Genomic DNA, 23,826 nt, shown 5'->3' with positions numbered 1-23,826 from the left:
ATAACGATATCCTAACGCGAAAGTAAAGATAAAAAATTTGTTTAACGTAATATATACTTATAATTAAATGTGAATAATTATTTTAGATTATTATTCGTCGATTGTTATGACAATCGATAAGAAAACAAAAAAAATCCTCATCTTACCTTATTTTTCTAACAAAAAGAGAGAGAAAAAAAGATAAGTTCCGCGATCTTAGAAAAGTAGGCGTAGAGGAGGAAAGTATTTAAGATCAACAACCATCGGTGCGGGGCAAGACGTTTGTTTATGCTTAAGCACGCCTTAAAAACATTTGGGGTGACAGATTTACGAGTGAAATCGATGTAATTCAAAGTGCTTTAACGAAGCCGCCACGGTTGATGTCATTAGGCAGCTTCTCGCCGGCTGCCAGGATACGTTCTGACGAATCGATCGAAAACGTGCACGCTCGCTCGACCGAGACTACATCGCGAGCCTAATGCGTTAGGAATGTGAGCCGTTAGAACGATCATGGAATAACTTCTGTGTATATACTGGATAAACCGATATCTCCTCGTGCCTATCCTCTCGAGTCTGCAATTAAGAGCCGAGATATGATACATCCTTCGTCATTTTTTTTCTTTTCTAACAAACTATGTAGTACAACTTCGAGTTACTATTTTCTAATTTCCTTTTTTATTCCTCTTTGTTTTTTTTTTTATTTCTCTTTTCTTATTCCTTATTCTTCTTTTCCTTTTTAATTAAGACGTTTTAATGTTACGTGTACTACATTCAATTATCGATTTCTTTTACCGATTCATAATTGTGCTCATCCATAATTATGAAAGTGGTCTAAGCGAAAATTAAAAAAAAAAAAATTAGTTTATCAGTTAGTTCACCACCACATTATTTTAAACTCAATAATTCAACGTAATTTTTACGATATTGTTAAAATTGAATTATTAGATAGTGGTTGTTATTCAACATTATATGGAATTCATTCAGTGTTCAAATGTAATCTTTCAAATACCACTTTTATAATTATGGGCACGATTATTCATATCTCTGTCACTTATTATTCATTATTTATTATGATAAAGAGAACAACGAGTCTCTTACTTTTTAGGATATTCCAACGATTCGAATGAAATTTGTCTTGATTATCGCAGTACATTTCTCTTTTTTCAGATCAACCGACATCAACGAAGCCACGAACAACGTCGTAGATGTATCAACCTTGACGAGATCAAGGAGTTTGCGAAAGTTTTCAAGCTTCGTAGACTTTCCTTGGGCCTAACGCAGACCCAAGTTGGTCAAGCCCTTAGCGTTACCGAAGGTCCTGCTTATAGTCAGAGTGCCATATGCCGGTAGGCTCTTTTATTTGATATTTTTTCCATATAGCATTTAAAAGGAATAAGATACTATTAAAAGACAAGGAAGAGAAACTAACGTCAATGAAAAGAGTAGTCACAACAAATGAAACAATTATATACGACGAATAGTGTGCCAGGTCACTGGAAATGGCGTTTAAAAGGGTCGACACTTTTCCATGTACATACATACCGTTCGATATAAAAAAAAAGATAAAAGAAAATGAAAGAACTTTCTGTAGAATTTTGTCAATACGGTCATTTTTCAGGATAATATTAAATTCTTAAAGTTTGGAAAAAAAAAAGAAAAGAAAAAAAAATAGATGAAGAGAATGAGATTTCACGCATCTCATCCTCGCGTTCCTCACGAAATCGAATCCGATTTATATACACGCAATTAACGCACAAGCAGTGTAGTTAAACTATCACGAATGATTCAATGTTTTTCGTGACAAGAGTTATTTGATTACTTCTCGTCACAACTCGAATGACTATGACTACGTTGGTTCCTTGAATCGAAGATGTATTTATATGATATAATATTTTTGTTTATTTTTTGTTCGTTTGAAATTAGATACAATTATATAAACGAAGAGAAAACAAATCTTCGAATAGGAAGGACCGATGGAACGAGAAGGAACCAACGTGGTCGAGTGTGCCATTAGCAAAGCGTGTGTTAGAAAAATATTAGAAAAAATAATTATTAAAAAAAAATAAATAAAAATTTAAAAGACAACACACAAAACGTATTTAGAGTCTCTTTAATCGTATCGACTAATTTAAGCATTGGTGATTGTTCCCCAGTGCCCTGGCTACCCAGATGTACGCTGCCTCGCAGATTGTGTCACAGCAGCAGCTACGTACGTTCACCCCTCATATGCTACCTAATTCACCTAAAAATTAAAAATTAAAAAAAAAAAAAACGCTAAAATCAACGCGGTTATAAAGCGTGCAATAACGGGCCATGAAATAATCGCTCACTCCATGTCATTTCATTTTGGAACAAAAATCAATGTTTTCTCAATACGTCGCAAAAAGAAAGCAAGAAAGAAAGAAAAAAAACGTAATAAAATAAAATAAAATGATGCAACGATGAAACGATTTTGAATATTCTCACACCGTACGCGAATCCGATCGGGCATATTTGGGTATAGCTGCAAAACACTCTTACTAATTTCTAATTCCGCATCCGGAAAAGAGAAATTTGCGATAAGGAGCACTTTTTGAGATTAACGAATAGTTTCTCTCCGAGCCAGGCATTGGCAAACTTGGGCATGATGTCGCCAACGCAACGAACGTATCGACGAATACTCTCGAACTGTCGCTGTCTTTTCGTTGTTTAACAAAAAAAAAGAAAAAAAAAAAGAAATGAAAAACGAGAAAAATTAATAACATCTATTTTCTTTCTCTATTTATCCGTCTATCTATCTATCTATCTATTTATCTATCTATCTATTTATCTTTCTTTTACTTATCTTTGTCCTTTCGATCCTCGGATTCGTTCTTTCTTCTTTGGCGACGAACTGCGTTGGCAACATCATACACGGCATCACCAAATCTTCGAAAGCATGCAACGCGCATTGTCAATGTCCTGTTATTCGATCGATGCATGCCCTTTTTCTTAGTGCTCCTTCGTCGAACACACATTTCGGTGTGGACGATCGTGTGTTAATTGGATTCTATTCGAAAACAAACTCTCTTACTTTATGCTATCTAAATGAAAATACTAACCAAGAAAAAAAGGAAAAGAAAAAAATTAAACGAAAAGAAAAATGTTCTCGAGAGGGGGGAAGCAAAATTTCAATTAAATTATTCCCTCTCGTGGACATTTCTTTTTTTTTTTTTTTTTTTTTTTTTCTTTTTTTCTCTCTCTCTATCTCTATCTCTCTCAAATCTATCGTTCTCTAAGGATGATTTTCTTAATAAATCAGACAATGCGATAATCCGTTATTCCTGTTCGGTCTAGATTCGAAAAGCTGGACATCACGCCTAAAAGTGCGCAAAAAATCAAGCCCGTTCTGGAGAGGTGGATGAAGGAAGCCGAGGAAAGGTGAGACACATATCTCTCATTCACTTTTTCTAAGATTTAACCGTAAAGGATAAGTAGTAGATCTTCCTCCTTCTTCCTCGTACTTTCAATTACGTTTCGAAAGATCGTTACGGGATAAGCATCTATCGAGTAGGTAACCTGAATGAGAAAGTAATTAAAAACCTGTCCAACGTAAATCGTTAGACAACGCGATCGAAGTAGAAAGAAAAAAAAAAAGGAAAGAAAACTTACATAAATCTCGTCTTCCTCTAACTGGACCGGTCCCCCGTACGCATACAAATACCTACGAATACATAGTCAAACGCATGTACGTACGTATATTCACTTATCATAAAGCAAGAAAAGAAAACATTCGAGTATGGAAGATCTTCGGTCGCATTCTCTGGTGCAATTTAAACGCAACGAGAAACGTGTATTACTCGACACATTTCTACTTACAATTAAATACTTGAAATAAACGGGTTACTTAACATGTCGATAATAAACGTGAGATTAGAAACCTGATCATATAAGCAAAAAAACAAAGACGATTAATAATATCGTTTGTGTGACATCGAAATGTTTTCTCAAAACTTACTAGCTAGTTTTTCAATGGAAAAGATAAGATATCATCCGATCGTTACTTTTTATTCGGAATATTTAGATTCTAACTCGAAAAGTATAATATAAACGGAAGATAATTCAACTTTCTCGAATGTTAAAGTCGGAATCCTTTGAAACAGTTCTAAATGCTATACAAATAATTACTACGAAGTGGTATCCTATCGCTTTAGCCTCGATACACGATTATTCCGCAATCGTCCAACAGGATCTCTCGGTTCTCTCTCTCTCGCCAAACACACACACACACATAGAAACACACATATTCTCCCTCCAAGCGAAGACCGGGCCGCGTCCCGGGCGAGCGTGTGAACGCGTGCGTGCTAATTGGTAATTCGCTAATTGAATCCAGCTGATTAATTGCCGATCCGCGTCTAATAAATACGCGGAATGTTAATTAGAATACTGCAGACGGCGGTGAGGACGTTGGAGAAGAGGAAAGGAGGGTGGACGCACGGGGGGGTGATAGAGGGAGCGAGGGAGGGAGGGAGGGAGGTTGGAGAAGAAGGCGAACGGAGAACCGTTAACCTGGCTAAGTTCCGATGGCACACGCGAGTCTCCGAGTCCGCGGGAGAGATCGCGATCTTACGGTCAAACTTATGTTAGACGGGACGATCTCCTCGAGAGAGTATTTCTTCTTCCAACGTAATTATTTTCTCGGAGATAGATAATTATTCATTTTGTAATAGCTAATAAAACTCCTTTCGAATGAATGTTTTCGATATTCAATTCGTAGAACTTGTCGGAATAGAATTTTTCATATTTTATCGGGTATCAAAATTGTTGAACCGCAATGAGTACGAATGTTTTCTATTATAACGCAATGTATCCCCTATCTCGATACAAAAATTGGATCATTATAGAAATCTAGTAGGTATGATCACCAGATAATCCAAGGAAAAAGCATGAACAGTTGTTGTTCCGTGAGAAAGCTTGATAAAAACAATCATCGAGCAAGTACTTCTTCTCTTCCAAAGATCCACTCAATTATTATAGCTGTATTTCTGAATTTAGAATGAAAGAGAGACAGAAGAGCGTTGGTAGAGATGGAAGGAAGTTACTTCTTCTATGCTTTGGTCATTTTTCTTCTCATGACAGAAAACAGCAACAATGACCCATCTCGCATTCTCCCAACGTAGAAACTAAGTGCGAGCGACGGCCGCCGTTGCCGTTGCCCGTTGCCGTTGCCGTTGCCATTGCCGTTGCCGTTGCTGTTGCCGCCGCCATCGCCATCGCAGTCCGGGAAAAATGAAAGCGGCTAGTTTATGCGGTGCACGTGCACGATTTATCTGCCGAGTAATTAAACTGTGGACTAATTAAAATCAGGTTTCTGATGTACCTCTCCTCCTGCAGCAAACCTTCCTTCTACTCTCTCTCTCTCTTCTTTCTTTCTTTTACGCACACAGACACATATACACCAACAAGAATCTACTGTCCTTCTTCTTCGTCTTTTTCTTCCTCTTCTTCTTCTTCTTCTTCTTCTCTACCTTTTTTTTGTTCTTTTCTCTTACTTACTTACTCACTTTCTTTCTTTCTTTCTTTCTTTATTTCTCTCATTGTTTCTCACTTACACCCACGCAAAAGTAAAGCCACCACGGAAACTCCGGCACGTTCTTAACCGATTCAGCCCGCAAACCTCCCGGAATATCCTTCTTCGTCTTCCTTGGCAGCACTCTCTCCTCCCCTCTACCCCGACAACTCTCCTACCCCATTGGAATCGTTCCGACTCTGGGCAAAGAACAGACGCGTTCTCCATTAGCATATTGTTTTCGCGAATTCGACGAAATATCACTGGGCGATGCTAATGGCCTCTAACCCCGTTTCGAACGAGGTGGTGGGGGGATGGGGGGGACAAGGACGAGGACAAGGCCGACAAAGACACGACGTCTAAGGACTACGACACGGACGACACGGACGAACTGCACTTTTTCTCTTTCGGTCCACGACCTGGTGCTGGTCATTCGGAGTTTAAATTAAAAACATAAATTTTTGTCGTTTTGTTCTAGAGAGAGACAGAGAGAGACAGAAAAAGAAAGAGAGAATTTCGTGCCAACTCTTGCACGTGACGATTTTGTTGCCTGTACTATTTTTTCTTCTTTCTCGTTTAAATGTACAGAAAGAGAGAGAGAGAGAGAGAGAGAAATCGCGATAGAATCTTTATTTCTTACCTTATAATGTTTTCCTATAATCAACATATTTCATAATCACCGAAAAAGGGGGAGGGGACACACACGTGTAAATCGGTGTCGAAGAATATTGAAGATAAATACGAGTTATTGTTTCTCACAAAGGATTCCGAAACATTTCGTAAAGTTGTTTTTGGTCTTTTTTTTTTTTTTGTACAATTAACTTCTATCTCGTCGTATTTCGTCTCCGTTTCCATCCAAATCGCGTGACATTTTTAATAATTCGTAATAACGTTCAACTATGGATGGATATCCCTGTTTACGACTGTTTTCCCGTACTTCAATTCACCCGTTCATTCGCAATCGCTAACTTTATTTATCTCGCTCAGTGGGGTGGGGATGGGGGTGGGGGTTGTTACTGAGAGTCGTCGTCTCTCGTTGACTGGTCGAAAAAGTTTTTCTACGGTTTTGCGTCCTGTTTTCGAAAGGATCGAGAAAAAAGAACACCAACGGAAACAACAAACGGGTGGAACAAAAAAAAAAGAAAAAAAAGAAAAAAAGAAATAAAACAATTAAGCAAAGACGAGGGATGAAGGATGTTTTAACGATCCCGAACAAATGCTTTTCACGCGAATTAACTTTCAAATATACGCAGAGGCACATATATCCTCGATTTTAAAGTTTACAATTTTTTACGTAAATCTATTGTACGCGAGCATTATTTATAGGATTTTTCGATAAAGTCGATTATTTAAAGTATCATCCTACATTTTCTTCGGACATTAACGATCTATATGATTTATATTTATTTATCTTATACATGATTGTGTTACAAAGTAATAATTCAATATCATTTAAATCAATATCATCTGTAAAACATTATTTTGAACGTCTTTTAAAACGTTTTCTTTTTCTAATCTCCGTCCTCAACACCATTTATTCAGATTATCTATTAAATGGTGCTTCCCGTCAATAAATTAAATAAATAAATAAATAAATAATCGATTTCATCGAAATATCTTTTATATATATATTTTATGATAAAATTGATAATCTACAGAAAATCTTTCGAACGTTTTTTAAATTTTGGAATATTCATTTATGTCGAATGATACGAAACTAAAATTGAAAATTGTATATAGTGAAATGAATAATAATGATTATAAAAATGAGTAAAATATTCTATATATTATAGTAAATTCTCGTTCGGACGATTTATCGCGTTAGATACGAAAGGAGAAGACGATTTTACAGAATTTGAGCGAGAGCAGTGCGCGTGATTGCAGGTACAAGAGCGGAGTGAATCATCTCACGGACTTCATCGGAGTCGAACCAACCAAAAAGAGGAAGAGACGGACGTCCTTCACACCTCAGGCTTTGGAATTGCTCAACGCTCATTTCGACAGAAATACTCATCCCAACGGTGAGAAAATTCATTAAATAAACAATACAAGATAAATAATAGACAATTAATTCTTCTACGCGCAATCGAGTAGCCATTTTGCAATCAAATTTTTTTCTTTTTTTTATCTATGTCAACACGAGAGTACGTAGTTTTAACTGTGAATAATTAATTAAGAAAACACAAAAAGAAAAGGAAATAAAAATGATTTCTCTTGATTATAACCTCACCGGGATAAAATTTGATAAATAATTTGTTTTTGTTTTTGTATCTTCTTAGGTACCGAGATTACAACGCTAGCACATCGTTTAGGATACGACAGAGAAGTGATTAGAATTTGGTTCTGCAATAAAAGACAATCGTTAAAGAATACAGCGAGAATGATGAAGGGGATCGAGTAAATCGACGTTGATCGATGATCATCTATGGAAATAATCAGCGAGAAAGATGAAGAAAAAGAAGAAGAAGAATAAGAAGAAGAAGATGAAGATGAAGAAGAAGTAAATGAAGATGAAGAGATGAAGATGAAGAATCGCTTCGAGGATGTTCCGATGTCTCCGAGAACGAAGCTAGTTTGAATTTCAAGGATCGTTAAAGCTTTTGCGAGAAGAAATTTGCGGAAGGATTAGAGGAATGAATTTATTATTCTTTAAAAAAGAAGAAAAGAGATGATGATGATGATGATATCCCGATCGAGTGATCGATCCCTTCTAGACATTTTTATTCTCAAAAAGATAACGAAGTACTTTTATAATCGTTCGGTTTCGGTTTCATCGTGTTCAATGATCGATAAAGTGATATCTCTCACTTAAAAAATTCTTTCAAGACTGTACACATCGATCTTTACGATCTCTTCTTTAGGTCCATCTTTTCCACGAGGAACAAAACGAAACATAAAATCAGCAGCGTCGTCATCTAGTCGATCATGCCCACGAAATAGATCGAAACTGAACGAAATGCGCAGCGAAAAGTGAAAAAAAAAATTAATTAATTAAAATAAAATAAAATAAAAAACTAAGAGACTAAGTCCCGTTGGGACAATGTGATCGCAGAGAGTATACGAAAGATCTAATCTGTAAATTAGCTTTTATAGTCCTGCTCGTGTGAAAATTTTCGAAAGTTAAAATGAGAAATGAAACGAAAGATATTAATTTTCTTTTAATATTTTTTTTCTTTTTTTTTCTGTTTTTTCTTCCTCTTTTTTTCGTTGATAAAACAACTCGAAGGATCTGTGCTTTTCCTTTTTTTCTCTAATTCTCGTCTTAAAAAAGAGATCTTTATTACCAACCTATGATAACTTGAATGAGAATTATCTACGGTTGGTAATACTCTGCGAATCGGTTAATTTAAACCGTGTTACCAATCGAAAAAGATTATCTTCCTGGTTCTCGTCAAAATCGATTTCCCATCAAAATAACTTGGAATGGTTTGACATGTTCCAAAGGGGGGAAAAAAAACAACCGAGCACGACTTTTATATGTTTCGAATACATTGTGTAAATAAAAAAGAACAAAAAAAGAAAAGAATAAATGAGATAGAAGCAGAGTTGTACCAGAACTTAAGTTAGGGATTTCAAATCGTTAAATCGATTCGATTGAATATTTTAAAATATCCTAGAGAATAAAAAAAGAAACAAAACAAAAAAAAGATAAAGATTAATATTAATAATTACGACTGTTATTATTATTACTTGACTAACCGGATGCAATAAAGCTTTCTAAGATATTCAATCTTGATGAGAAACCAGGGAAGAGAATCCCGATCCCAATAATGAATTCAATCATTCATTGGCGTACAAAAAGAGGAAAAAGTAAATACCTTCGATGTTCTCCAATGTACCATACGAAAGGTTTTACATGATTTTACATAGCGAATTAACTAATGCAATATAACGTTAAATATGCAATATACGTTGAAAGTATAAAAGACGCGTAAAAAAAGAAAGAAAAAAAAGAAAGAAAAAGTAGAAGGAAGAAGAAATAAAAGAAAATAATAGAGCGACCAAATGGACGTGTAAACACACCTCGCTTCTCAAACTTGTGACATGTAAGGTTCGAAGATTTGCGCAAAATAAAAATGAAAAGAAAAAAAGAAAAAGAAGAAGAAAAAATAAAACTAGTCCGCGATCGTTTCAAATTAAGATAATAATGAGATAATAAATCATTCGAATGCGATCTCGTTTCTCAAAAGCCACATACGAATACACACAAACCACACACATACACACACGTCCGCACACAAATTTTCTAATTTTTTATTGTATATGGAAACGTGAATACGGAAACGAGACTGGTCATTGTTTATAACAATAATTTTGTAATTTGTTTAAATTATAGCATTAATAATCCTTGCTTCGTGTACTTACCCCCCTAACTGGAACGAAGCGTTCGTGAGACGTCATTCGCGTATGTAATATTAGAAAAACTGCAGGATTCTACACGCTCAAATTAAATATATGTCTCATACATACGTACGTAAATAGTAATCGATGCAAATTCTTTCGAGATATCGTTTATTATTATTATAATCTCTCTCCCGAAAAATATGACACATCGTTATTCAAATTTGTGTATCGAATTTTTAAATAAATATTAATATATAATGCCATATATGAAAATGGGAACGAGATCGAAAAGCTTTAAAAAAAAAAAAAAAAAAAAGCAAAACTGATCGATGAACGAACTTGACACAAATTTTTCGCAATTAAACGTGATAATTTAAATAGCGAAAAGCCATAATAAACTAATCATTCTTTCTTCTAATAATACGAGAGTGAGAAAAGGGGAGAAAGAGGGAGGGGGGAGGGGAAGTGTGACGATTTGAACGATTTCAAAGATTTCAAAGAATGATATATCGTACGTTTGTGCGATGTACTTCGTAATCCTTTTTTTTTTTCTTCCCTTCGATAAAAGAAAAAGAAGTACGACCGAGATAAATGGGAAATGTGGAAAAGGAAAAAAGAAAAAAGAGAAAAAAGGTAAAAATAGATAAAAGGGAAAAACGTGAGATGATAAACTTCCCTATAATAATGGACTATTTACTACCGATACTAATTATTCATCTAAATTACGTGAATAAAACTCTTTGAGGAGAATCGATCGAAGATAAATAAATAAATAAATAAATAAATAAATAATAATAATATATAATAATAATATATAATAATAATAATAATAATAATAAACATTAGTTAGGTGCGCGATTTCAAGTGGTTTAGCCCCGTGTACATATCTATATTAAGATTATCGATTATAAGCGTTGTAATATTTAAGAAAAATAAACTTTTAATAATTATCGTAGGCTATTAAATAGCTGAATTTTGTGCGAAGTTAATTGACATGGTTAAAGTATACTTCTAAAAACGACTAAAACTTAAACATAACACACACAAGAAGAGAGATAGAAGAATAAGAAGAATAAGAATAAAAATAAGAAAGACAAAACGGGGGGTGGGGTGGGGGGAAATAGATCGTCGAGATGTGTCCAGCGCAATGTGTTTTTCGAGAGACAGCAAAAGAGAATTAGTAAAAGAAACAAAATAAAAAAAAGAAAAGAAGAGGAAACAAAAACGACGAAGAAGAAGAGAAAGAAGAAGAAAAAAGAAGAAGAAGAAGAAGAAAAAAAATATAGGGAGATTATTATTAAGATCTTATATAATTATTAAGAGTGCCGACGAGCAAAGTAATCTGTTCCTAAAGAGTTGTATCATAAATTAAGAGGAGAGTGAGGAATGGCGAGCGGATGAAAAGTGTGTAAGGGGGTGGGGGGGTGGTCTGTATACGTGGATAGTAGGGGGTGGGTCTAAATGGTCGGGGTCGGGGTTATTAAACAAATTCAAAATTCAAAATTTTGATCGATTCTAAGTGGGATGGGTGGGGGGGATTAGTTAAAAGGGGTTGGGGGGGATATAAACTGGGGAATCGTATGTTATCCTTTTTGATAAAAAATAAAAGAGACAAAAAAAACAAAATGAAAAGAGAAACGTTTGTACAGAGATATTCCGGTTATTAAATTTTGTTACGCGTATTAAAGAGAGAAAAAGAGAAGATAGATAGAGAGAGAGAGAGAGAGAGATTGAGAAGGAGGGGAAGGGAGAGAGAAAGAGAGAGAATAAAAAAAAGGATTATTAATTAATCTGTTAGGCGAGCTGCGTGTGGTGTAGTAATGACGGGTTTGCGAGCATTGGAGATGGGAAATCGGAAGGACGCACGTCCGAGAGAAAAGGTATAACGAATTAGGAATCATGTGTATTTTCTTCGTGAAATCGATATTCATAGATTATTGCGGAAATATAAAAAACGCGAGTATTAAGCAAAGTAAAAGAAAACAAAACAAAAAAAAAAAATAAATCATGTGAAACTGTATCCGTGAGTGTCATATTCCTAAGGAAAAAAAATGAAATAATAATAATAACAAAAAAAAAAAATCATAGATCCACGGGCGAATGTTTCATAGCAGTTTCCGAGTAGAAAACGAGCCAAAAAAAAAAAAAGAAAAAAAGAAAAGAAAAGAAAAAGAAACAAATGTAAAATAAAATAATAAATAAATATGTACCTAAAAAAAGAGAGAAATAATATCACGAAATTTTTTCCTCGCTCTTTACGCTAATAAAAAAAAAAAAAAAAAAAAACAACAATTTTTCTACATTACGCGCATCGTTTCAAAATATTAATACGAACATTTGTGATTTAGGCATAAAAATAATAATTAAAATAATAAGAGAAAATTAGATTGAAAAATATAAAACGAACAAAAACCAAAATGGGAAAATCTTAAAAGAAGGATAATAATCGCTGGATAAGATGGAAAGTTAGAGAAAAAAAAAGAAAGAAAGAAAGAAAGAAAGAAAAAAGAGAAAAAAGAATATACAAAGAAGAAATAAAATAAGGATATAACGAAGAAGTTGATCACGAATCTTTTTAAAATCTTTCCCCTTTTCGTCGAAAACTCGCATCGCTGTTATCCAATATCGAAGAGGAAACTGTCCCTGAAACATCGCCCAGAGAAACCAAAGTTCCTATTACGTTTTATAAAATAATAACAAAAAAAAAAAGAAAAATAAACAACAACACACACACACATACTATTAACTGTACTGCGAATTAAAAAAAAAAAAACTACACTTGATATGTATATACGAGAAACAGGCTAAGCTAGTTATTACGCGATACAATCAGCAATTACGTGGATTCGTTAAGGAACGAGAGGAGAAGAACGAGGGGGTTAAGAAATGTGAAGGGTAAGACGTAGAAGAAGAGGAAGAAGAAATTGAGGCAAAGAACAGAAAGACAGAATGAATTAGAGAGAGAGAGAGAGAGGACAAAAATAATCACGGAATAAGTAAACGAAGTTACACCATGCGAAAGATCGATAATCGAAATTTTACAGCTATGGGAACAAATTGTCGCCAAAATTTCGTAGCGACATCGTAACGACACAGGAAAATAATAGATCGGGGGCTAGGGTAGGGTGGGTTTGGGGATGGGGGATCGCGAGGGAAGGGTACAGAAACGAAGAAAAGAAAAATAAGAAGAAGAAAAATCGTACACACACAGAGAGAGAAAGAATAAGAGTAAGAATAAATATACGTGGTAAAAGAAGGAGGAAGTGGAATTATTAACAAATAATAGAATAAAAAGAGAGAGAGAGAGAGAGAAAAAAGAAATAAAGAAAAAAAAAATAAATACCAGGATTTTCCTAACGCGGGATCGTACGCTTTTCTTTATCAGCGGACGCGACGTGATGAGAGAGATTTGTTTGATTTATTTCAATCAATCTCATTCGACGCGACGTCGTTTTCGCAAAATACGACGTTAGTAATCAGTCCGTTGACCCTCGATGCACAGTAAGAATAATAAAAAAATAAAAAAAAAATACATACACACACAGTCGATGATTAAGCACACAAGAAGTATACAATTAAATTAAGCAAGCCGTAGCTTTAGCTTGAATGTTAGCAATTTAGACGAAAAACATAAAGAAAAAAAAAAAAGATACATGAACACACGGGACACACGTAACAACACGTACAGCAAACACGGACACACAATGTAACATTAAAAATTACGTATTTAAAAGGAAATCAGAAAAAAAAAATCTTAGCCGTTAAGCGAATACCTGTGTAAAATCTAGTAGGTGTCCACAAGAATAAAATAAAAAACATATATTGTGGTACAAATTACATATGATTGTGTCTCTCTCTTTTTCATGTTACCTTAATTATTCAATCCATCATTCTTATTTTTTCATTTATCTATCCATCATATACAAAAGAATATATACATATATATATATTTGTTAATTTGTTTTCTTTTTTCCTTTATTATTTTCCGCACGCAGAAAACTTATATAATTACCTTCGCAATTATACATTCGTTTGAAGGAGTTTTTATCCTGATACTTCGTTATCAGCAACCAATTCGAAATCTGGCTTCTCGTTAATAACAATTGGTTTCGTTTTACCTATCCATTCGATAATAGAGTAACCTATTATACCGATGCAGAGAATAATCATCAAGATGTGAATCTTTGTATACGTGCACAAGTAAGGACTGTATATGTAAGTTATCACAGATCCAGTGGATTCCCACAGTCGAAAGTTGGAATAAGCTGCCTCTTCTCTTCCAGGGAAGAGTAAACCATTTAAAGCTAAAAATAAGCGAATCGTTAGAATTCGATTTTACCATCTGTTGACAAAATAGGTATTTCGTTTTCTTGTTTTAGTATGAAACGTTCAAATCGATTATCTGTGATCAATAAACTCTAGAAAATTTGTAATATCTTACAGTTAATTTGCACCAACCAGATGGAGTCACAAATACCCCATAATCCAGAAATGATAAAAAAGAGCATCCCTTGATTAGGAGTCGGTTTCCAGGTCAACATAAAAATTAAAATTCCCATGTGCAGACAAAAGGCAAAGACCATCACGGAAATTCTGCCGGTTAATTTTACAATGGAACCCGTAGTCAAAGCTGCAACAGCGTTGGAAATACCGAAGCATATCATAACGTATCCAATGTTACTGATTCCCCATGCGCAAGACACGAAAGACTGAAAATAAGAGACAAAGTAAATACGTGAAAAGTAGGAAAAATGATCCTCGAGTAAACTCGACAACTCACTGCGTTATAATCGGCAAAGAGAAAAGCTTGCTCCGCTCCGATGAAAATGATTATGGGCAAAATTAAAAGCTGACTTTTTTCTTTCAACAAATTCAACGTAACCGCTAAGAGTTTTAATCCTGTTAATCCTGTACCCGAACCCTTTCTACCTCTGTCATATCTACAAAAGAAAGAAAAAAGAATCCAATAAAACGCGAGAGGAAACAAGAGAAAAAAGGGCAAAAGGAAAAAAGAATCAAGAAAAATATACTTATTTCAAATAATTCAATGAAGTTTGAAGAAAGATCGATGACAAAGAAAAAGTATAAATAAGAAAAAGTTGTCAGTGAATAAAGGGAAAAAAAATACATATATATAAAAAATACGATAAGAAGAAGAAAAAAGTTGTTAGTTAGGATCCAACAGTAATATCGTTGGTGTCTATTACCTAGACAATGAATCAACCCCAAATACTATAACCAAAGAAGCCAATATCATAAGGGCAACATAAATTCCAGATATCAAGTGGATCCTGTCTATCGGTGGTTGCTCTAGATTTGGATTGTCGTTGGTAGACGAAGATGCGACGCAAAAATTGGCTCCGCAAATCTCAGCAACAATGGTACTGTTCAATGCCATGTTCGTTGATACCATTTCATTCTTTCCGAAAGATAGAACTGTAATAAAGAAAATGAAAGGAAAAAGAGAACACAAAAACAAAATACGATAAGAGATTTATCTCGTCCTATTAATTGTCTTCCTTTTCTCCAAATTATTCTACCAGAGTCATACGGAAAGAAAGAAACGCGTTCGCGTAATAAAATAAAATGAAAGATAAATACAGTTACAAATTGAAAATTTACGATTCGTAATCGATAATTAAATATGCGATATACAGAAAGATTATACATTTGTTCAGATATGATTGCACTGTTAATCAAGGTTACTCTCTTACAACTTGGTCATTAACGTAATGCTAATGCGATTACGTGTACTTACTTCATATATTACGTTTAAACGTGTTTTATTACAGAAAGAGTTTGCTCAGGAGAAAGATTAAGAATTACGAGTGGTGAATGGAAATAATGTGAGAAAGAAGAAGAGAAAAAAAGTTAAGCTCTTACAAGAAAAAAAAAATGAAAAAAAAAAAGTACATATATTGTTAATAAATTATAATTAATTATAATAAATATTGTTATAAATAAATAGATAAATATGTGAATATATTTACCTGCCGATGATATGAGATTGCCCCATACTTGTGCCATCTGATAAAACATAAAAAATAGACCAAAGAATCTAGTGACCAAAACATCGGATGCTAGATCAGATACAGTAGCATAAGCTTCGGACACGACCGTAAGATAAGTGCACTTGGCGCACCAGAGTGGTCCACCACCAAGTCCGACCATCAGTCCTGCTGGGATCATCGTGTAAAATCTTGGATAAAATTGAGCTGCTATGAATGGCACGTAGGTTAGAATAGCTAGAGACATTGTCCACTTGCAACCGAGCCAACTGGAAAGATAAGTATACTACTGTTATCGCAAATAAATGTTGAGAACGTACGGAAGTAAGGATAACGAGTTAAGGAAATGTTATCTCTGATAATAAAGTTTATTTTTAAAAGGACAAATTTTCTTTGTAATAAGAAAAAAAGGAAAGAAAAAAGTAGAAGAAGAAAAAAAGGGAAAAATCTGAGAGAAAAATTTTACGACAATTCGATATCTCCTTAATTACCAGAAGATTTTCGTACGATAACAAATTTTTCAAGAGATCGTAAAAGGTCTCATTCTCCAGCTATTGTTCTTTGAAATAATTGAGATGGGAGAAAGGAAGAAAAGGGATAGAAAGAGAGAGAGAGAGAAGTTTGTGAAAGAGGTAAAAGAGAATAGTTAGAAAACGAACGAATATTATCTTTTATCTTGAACGAGCAAGTCGGTTGGTTGATAGCTCACAGATGCTGATGCCACCGTAAGTTTTGTCAAGGAGAAGAGGGTTGATAGGCAAAGTTATGGAAGATTTTATAGACGTGCCTTCGTTTAGCTCATCGAATACTAAAGTCGATCGTTTCGATCCTCCTTACGGTTCTTCTAAATCCACATAAAATCGTTTCTCGCAATAACACAAGAGCTTTTATTTCAAAAATATCTTTCTACCCGAAAGATGATCGATATTTCAGAGAATTATCTTTTAAAATACGTGGCTATACAGTTTCGCTTGGCTTAGTGCCAACTACTATTTACGAAATAAAGGATAAGAGAATATGTGACAAGATTACGTAGTATCTTCTTATCATTTTCTCACCTTATCACCAAGGCCGGAAGGAAGATGTTGCTAAATATTAAACTTCCGTAGATAGCTGCTAGGGTGAACGTGCCCAGAGATTCGCTCGAATTTATGGAACTTTGAAGATTCGTTGCACCCATAAATGCAGTGAAATTCATCATAAATGCAATTCCTATTAGTAATATGTTTTTTATAATACGCCATCTTTCCGTTGGCTTGAAACTGGCTCGTTCGGTTTGCACTTTGACGAATTGTCCGCTGTTGATGGTATGATTCTTCTCCGTCGTCATGATAATGAAATTATTTAATTATACAATTTTCTATGAGTACATCAAAATCCTTTTAATAAATTCATTTCATTTATAAACTCCGTTGTTTATATATCACACGAGGATATTTATCCACATGCCGAATAACAAATATTTTTCTCACGAAATGCAAATAGAAATCATCCTGTCAGTTTTTCCGCCTAAACAACAATTTTCAACGTCGTTAGTATGCAATTAAGTAATTACCATGCTTGCTGATATAATTAAATTACCAATTAATTATTGAGAAATCAAATATTTTTCCGTAATTAATTATACGAACGAGCAAATATCATGAAACATTTGTATTCAAAGGTATTCCTTTCTAATCATAAAGTGTGCAATAATTAGGCAATATCTCACAATCAGAGTTTAATCTGAGGTAAAAGCAGATATGTGTGAAATCACTTCTACACGTATAATATATTATATACACGTATATATCGGTATACCCATACACACCGCGCGCGCTCGCACATATACACACCCCACTACTACCGACGAAATTGATACTTCAGTGTATCCAATAACGAGAGGCATTATCGTATTTGCGTCGGAAATCTCTCGTGAATTATTATTCTCATCGTTATGAACGAGATGGAGATACGTTTAGAAGGAATAGACCATGCTCAATAGTCATTTCATTCATGATAATAATAATAAAAAAACGGTAGGAATAGAGATACGACGAAAATAATATTCTTTGTTGGAAATTAATTTTATCATCGATAATAATTTCGATTCGATAAAAACATACACCCGTAAACGTTCGCTTCAAGATTTTGTACTATTTTATCCGACTTTTTTTTTCCTTTTTTTTCTTTTATTTTTATAATATTTTTAATTTTCGAATACAATATTAAGTTATTTGGAAAGCATTTAGAACCATCGAATTCATTTAAACAGAACCGATATCTATATTTCTAACGGAAACTAATGAAAAATAATATTTATCTTCAATTAATTTCTTAATTAACTCGAAAACTTATAAATGTTCTTCGTAATATCGTTTCGATTGCACCTATAGAATATCGGATTTCAACGAGTAATATCGAACGTTGTTGAAAACTTGTTCCTGATCGTTATCGGTAACCGTTTTGTCCTTGAGAACTGGCATGTGTGAATACTTGGGCTGTATTACTGAATATATAAACAACTCCTTTCTATTTGGCACAAAACATATACTAGATTATCGTTGTTTCTTTATTTTTATTTTTTTTTTTATACTAATCTTTGATACAAAAAAAATTAGATCACGTTTCGAATTTATCGATCCAAAACTTACCGTCAACATTTATTTTTAAAGGAAAATAACAACGATCGATTTAAATAACCAAATGACAAAAAAAAGAAATGCAAAATTTCCTTAAAAAGTTAACGAAATAAATGCAATGCAAGCTTGGAAAAGTAAAGCATAATGATGGAAAGTGATTTCATGCGTTTCTCGTCGTGATCGAGATTAGCTTTTAAATGAAACACCGAATCGCAATTAACAAATTTCATTAATACGTACGTGTACGTACGTGTATATAAATTAATTATGCAAACGTGTATACGGTATAACGAAATACGTGTATGTATATATATATATATATATATATATTACTGTAATGAATGAAAGATGAAATATATAGTGCCAAGATCGATAACAAAAGTTAGTTTATTTAATAAATAAGTATATCGAAGGAATATATTAATCATTTTGGAATAATCGTCTGACGAAATAATGATTAAACGTTAATACAGACAATTATGGATAAATTTTGTTATAAATAACGAGCGTGCTTTGGCATTAGCATAACGAGATATTGAGAAAGAGGAAAATGTTCGACGTCACGTCACCTCTTTCGACTAATTCGTATAAATAAAAATTGATATTTTTTTTTCCTTTTCTTTTTTTTTCTTTTTTTTCTTTTTTCTTGTTTACAGAATGCATTGCTACATTTCTGTTCATTGTAATTTTTCTCGTGGACAATAAATTGTCTTTAACAGCACCTGTGTTAATTCCTATCGATTCCAAATCGATTCTTACAAGACCATCCAGACGATTATTTGAAATGTATTCAATAATTTAACATAACTTTAACAATCATTTATTACTCCTTGATAAATATTATTCAATATAACAACAAAGATGATAATAATAGAGAAAATAAACAAGAAATTTATATTATAAACGATATAAATTATACTTACGATGTAAATTACGATGTTAATACACGATTGAACAAAAATAATGATCCATAAATAAAATCCTGATGATTGAACGTGTTCATTCCGATTTTGTCATTAGTATGCCTCACACTTGTTTCTTACGATATATTATGTTTGTTGTTTTTCCGTCTTGTTGGTAATCTTACTTTACTTTGGCACGTTTTATACTTGGTGGTTTGGCCACACACTCGGTGGACACGATTGAAAATGATACTGAAGCGATCGGGAAGGCGAAAGGCGATGATCGTTGCGAACGTTATTGTCCCCACCAGAATCCGTCCTCACCTTTAACGATACTACTTAACCGCTTTAGTTTTACCTACAGACGATGATTATTTCATCTGATTGCCCACTCCTACACATTATTTTCCTCCTATCGTTGTCTTCGACCAGTTAATCAAATATTCACATTTTTTTTTTCCTTCCATATCGATGATCGAAAGAAATATACAGAATCGAGAATCGAGTTTTATTTATTAACATAAAACGCATAATCGATACAAGTTGGTTTAACGTTTCTTATTAAATTACTATTTTGTTCAATTTATTGAAACTAATTTATTGAATAAAAAAAATAACTAAACTATTCGTTAGTTCTCAAATTTATTTTACATTCCACAAAATAATTATATAAATAAACAGTTGAAGTGTGCGAAACAATTTTAATGAAAAGAATTTGTTGGTCGAAATTTATTTAACTCTTTCTACAAAATAATTCCAGAGATAAAAAGTATTTAAGTGAAAATATTTTAATTGAAAAAGAATCGCGAGAAAAGTTCGAACGAACGGTTTAGACTGTCTGGGATGCGCGGCTTGAATTTTCTTTTTTCCTATTTTCAACGAGTCGAAATCCGCAAATGCGCGAGAGAAAATACTGTATTTCGAAACAATGACAAAATTACTCGTTTTAATTAGGCTTCCGAAGGTTCCGTTGTGCGTGATTCACGAAGCGATTATATTCTGAAGCACAAAAACACGTAATCAGAGAGAGAGAGAGAGAGAGAGATTTGTATTTAATATTTTATAGAAACTTAGCGTGAAAATCTGACTTATTTATATATTTATTTTCCTTATTTTTTGCATTTCGATTAAAAAATATTAAAAATATAATCTACGTGTAAAAGCTCGGACAACGAGCTTTCGTGATATTTTTCAAAAGATGTTTTATTATTAATTAAATATGAGAACTCTCGTTGTTTTGATTTATCCGAATATCTATAGATTTAACATATATATAATGATCATCAAGATAATTATCTTTGACATGATTTTCTATTTCTGTTAGATATTAACCATAATCAATCGATTTTATAATATTTTAACGAAATTATATTATTTTTCCTTAATTTCTTCTGAGATATCTGAAAATTATTCAACGATACTCATCATTTATTATTTTATTGTACATTCAAATTTGTAAGTTCAATATTATATTACATTATTATCATATCTATCGAATATTTCAAAGTCGAGATGATCAAATACTTTGATAAATGGTTTGAAAAATTAGCTTTCTAGCAAATATTTTCTTCGATTTTAGAAGCACAATTCTGTTTTACCTTTGGTTACTTTTATAATGGTTAGCATAAATCATACGATTTTCTCTACTTCTTCTTTTTCTTCTTCTTCTTCTTCTTATTCCTCTATATTTTCTTTATTCCTATCTCTATGTACGCGTATATACCGAGGTACTTACGGAATACTGTCGGTATTTGTAATAAATCTCAAGCTGCTTTGTTATCGTCTATGATTTCAATTCCGTAGCTTTCCGTTACGTGTTTTCCTCAAAATGCATTTAAATCTTCTCGATAATATATTCCAAATGAAGAGACTTATTTCCTTATTGATTCTTTTGGTTTTTAGTAAACAAATTTAGGATATCGAACGATACGATGCAAATATTTAACAATTTAATTACATATTTCATTTTTTATCTTTTTTTACAAATTATTACATAAAAATATAATTTTGTATAAATAATAATTACACAAATTAATGAATTGGAGGCGCTGAAAAGGAAGCAAATACGAATAGAGATGTTTATATATCATTTATTTGAATTTCTTACAAATTGCATCTATTTACCTTTGGTCAAAAGTAGATATTTGCGAGATATAATTTACCTTCTTTTAGTTGAATCAACATTCGGACGAATATTTATCCTTACTCGTTGGAGGTTGAAAGAGTAACTCGTTACAAAATTAAACTCGTATGCAAATACCTGTTACCAAAGTTACTTTAAAAAAAGAAAATATCCAAAATAACGATATAAATTATATACGTATGATAAATAATAAAATAAAATCGTGTGTTATATATATATATATAAAAATAAGACATATAAAATATTTTTCAATTTGGTCTATAATTTTTATTTTTTTGTCTATCTCTCTCTTACGAAAAATATTTTACCACAAAATCGCAAGAATTTGTAAAAATGTAAGACGATGAAAAAGGAGCTTTACTTGTTGCTGCCACCGTGCTCTCCTTCTTTTCATGCATGAATATATTCGCGAAAAATATTTCTCCTACCTCGAGATAAAGTTGAGCAAAGGAGTAAGAGAAACGAAGAAGTCACAAAATGCACCCTTTCGCTTTTTCCATTTTTTCTTTTTTTCTTTTTTTTCTTTTTATTGTTTCTTTTTTCTATTCTTATTCTCTTTCCCCATTTCTTCTTTCCACCTTCTTTCATGTTCACGAATCCGCGCTTGGATAAGCTTTGCAAGGAGAACGTACGAATAAAGAGCTTCACGTTTCTAGATGCAGTCAGCATTCGGAGAATACTTTTTCTTACTGTGAACATAGTTTGCTACATGTTAAATTGGATTCTATTTTTCTTCGGAAAAGACATTTTTCCTTATCTTCGAATAGATTAATCTTATAATCTAATTGTAAGTTTTTCCAATATTTTATTTAACTTTTGTCAAATAATTTCAATTCGGTGTGCATTAGCATTATCGCTACATGTAAATTAACTCTTACGTTACGGGATTTTGTATGAAAGACTCGTTTATGGATTGTTAATAACGAAAGGGGTTAAGTGAAATAAAAACTATTTAAATTAAGTGAAACGAAAATTGTGTTACCGGTTAGAAATTTATTTCTTCAAATAATTCAATTAAAATATGTAATTTCTTTTGTTTTTTTCTACTTTTCCTTCGTCTTATCTTATTTTCAATAAAACATACACGATTTACGAGTCGTCAAATAATAAGTTTTCTTTCTTTTTGTTTATATATAATATTTAAAACGTTAAATAATAATACGGTTATACCATAACAGTTATATCCATGTTTACACTTATCTTTGTAACAATTCATGTTAATGTATTTATCACATTAATAAAAATTACTTATAAAAATACTTATACTTGCTGAGAATTGATTGTATATTTCTTTATTAATAAAAAAAAAAATGTATAGCGTATCTGTATGATTTAAGAGGAAAAAAAAAGAAATTATAACATTAATTACGTAAAAATCATATTCTTATTTCGATTAGATGAAACATTTTCCTATTATAGGATAAATGTATATAACGTATAAAAAAAAAACAATGTATTATAAGTCGGAAAAGTGCTTATCCGTTCGTTTCATCGTCACGTACCTTAACGTCGTCGAAGCTAAGATCATTAATAAAAAGCCACGCCATTTACTTACACAGAACTGATAACGAGCGAAATAATAGCTCATCATAAAGCGACATAGTCGATGAACTTTATTGCCATATGTCCAGCATTTATTATTGGCTATTGTATTTCCCCACCCCTCCCACCACCCACCCGACAGATGTCTTCTATAACTTACCTAAGATATTATCGTTTGAAATGGTTTGCGAGATTCAACAAACCAACCAACCAACCAACCAACCAACCTAGTCAATTTATCTGCCTTCCTTTTATTTTCCTCGCGATATCAGAGAACGAGAATAAAAAGAAAGATGTGAAAATAATCCGCGTAGATAATCTTTTTGAACAATAAACAGGTATTTAGTTAGCCCGATAAATGTTTTCTTTTTCCTTTTTTTCTTCTATTTGTACATTATTGCATTTGACAAACATTTAAACGAGTAAATACAATTCGTAGCTTATCTCTCATTTTTGTTTTTAATTTTTGTTTTTTCTATTCCACTTTTATATGTTTTTGATTGTTTGTAAAATAAAAAAATTAAACAAAAAAGAAAATACAATCGATAGATATACTCGAAATGTCAAAAAGGAGTAACAGTTAAAGTATTTATTCGATATATTTTCTATAAGAAATAAGGGGTGAGGAGGAGATAGAAATGCAAGATATCCGAAAATTTACAAACTGAAGAACGCATTATCGATTTAAATTCCGCACGTCTTTCGAGTTTTTAAAAATTCACTAAAAAGAAAAATAAGAATTCTCTCGGTGGGATAAAGT

General features: G+C 32.8%; 2 protein-coding genes across 2 annotated transcripts in view; one reads left to right on the top strand and one right to left on the bottom strand.

Moving 5' to 3' along the window:
• The window catches only part of LOC122514149 (POU domain, class 6, transcription factor 1), a 129,596-nt gene extending 118,049 nt beyond the window's left edge, over nucleotides 1-11,547 (top strand). The window contains 6 exon segments of the mRNA XM_043630812.1: nucleotides 1,147-1,184; nucleotides 1,187-1,325; nucleotides 2,133-2,192; nucleotides 3,295-3,378; nucleotides 7,376-7,527; nucleotides 7,786-11,547. Coding sequence (XP_043486747.1) covers nucleotides 1,147-1,184; nucleotides 1,187-1,325; nucleotides 2,133-2,192; nucleotides 3,295-3,378; nucleotides 7,376-7,527; nucleotides 7,786-7,907 — 595 coding nt within the window. The 3' untranslated portion in view covers nucleotides 7,908-11,547.
• A 2,125-nt stretch (nucleotides 11,548-13,672) lies between these two features.
• Nucleotides 13,673-19,684, bottom strand: LOC122514141 (UNC93-like protein). Its single transcript, XM_043630805.1, has 7 exons — nucleotides 19,403-19,684; nucleotides 16,917-17,367; nucleotides 15,841-16,127; nucleotides 15,058-15,286; nucleotides 14,631-14,790; nucleotides 14,292-14,559; nucleotides 13,673-14,154 (listed from the first exon to the last, which is right to left on the bottom strand). Exons 2-7 carry the CDS (start codon nucleotides 17,186-17,188, stop codon nucleotides 13,895-13,897), a joined length of 1,476 nt encoding a protein of 491 aa, XP_043486740.1. The 5' UTR covers nucleotides 17,189-17,367; nucleotides 19,403-19,684; the 3' UTR covers nucleotides 13,673-13,894.
• Between the last annotated feature and the right edge of the window lie 4,142 nt (nucleotides 19,685-23,826).

This window comes from Polistes fuscatus, unplaced genomic scaffold (assembly GCF_010416935.1).
Source record: "Polistes fuscatus isolate 324 unplaced genomic scaffold, CU_Pfus_HIC Scaffold14, whole genome shotgun sequence".
In the NCBI taxonomy this organism is placed as follows: domain Eukaryota; kingdom Metazoa; phylum Arthropoda; class Insecta; order Hymenoptera; family Vespidae; genus Polistes; species Polistes fuscatus.
Note: the sequence above shows the minus strand (reverse complement) of the source record. Positions and strands in the feature narration are given on the sequence as shown.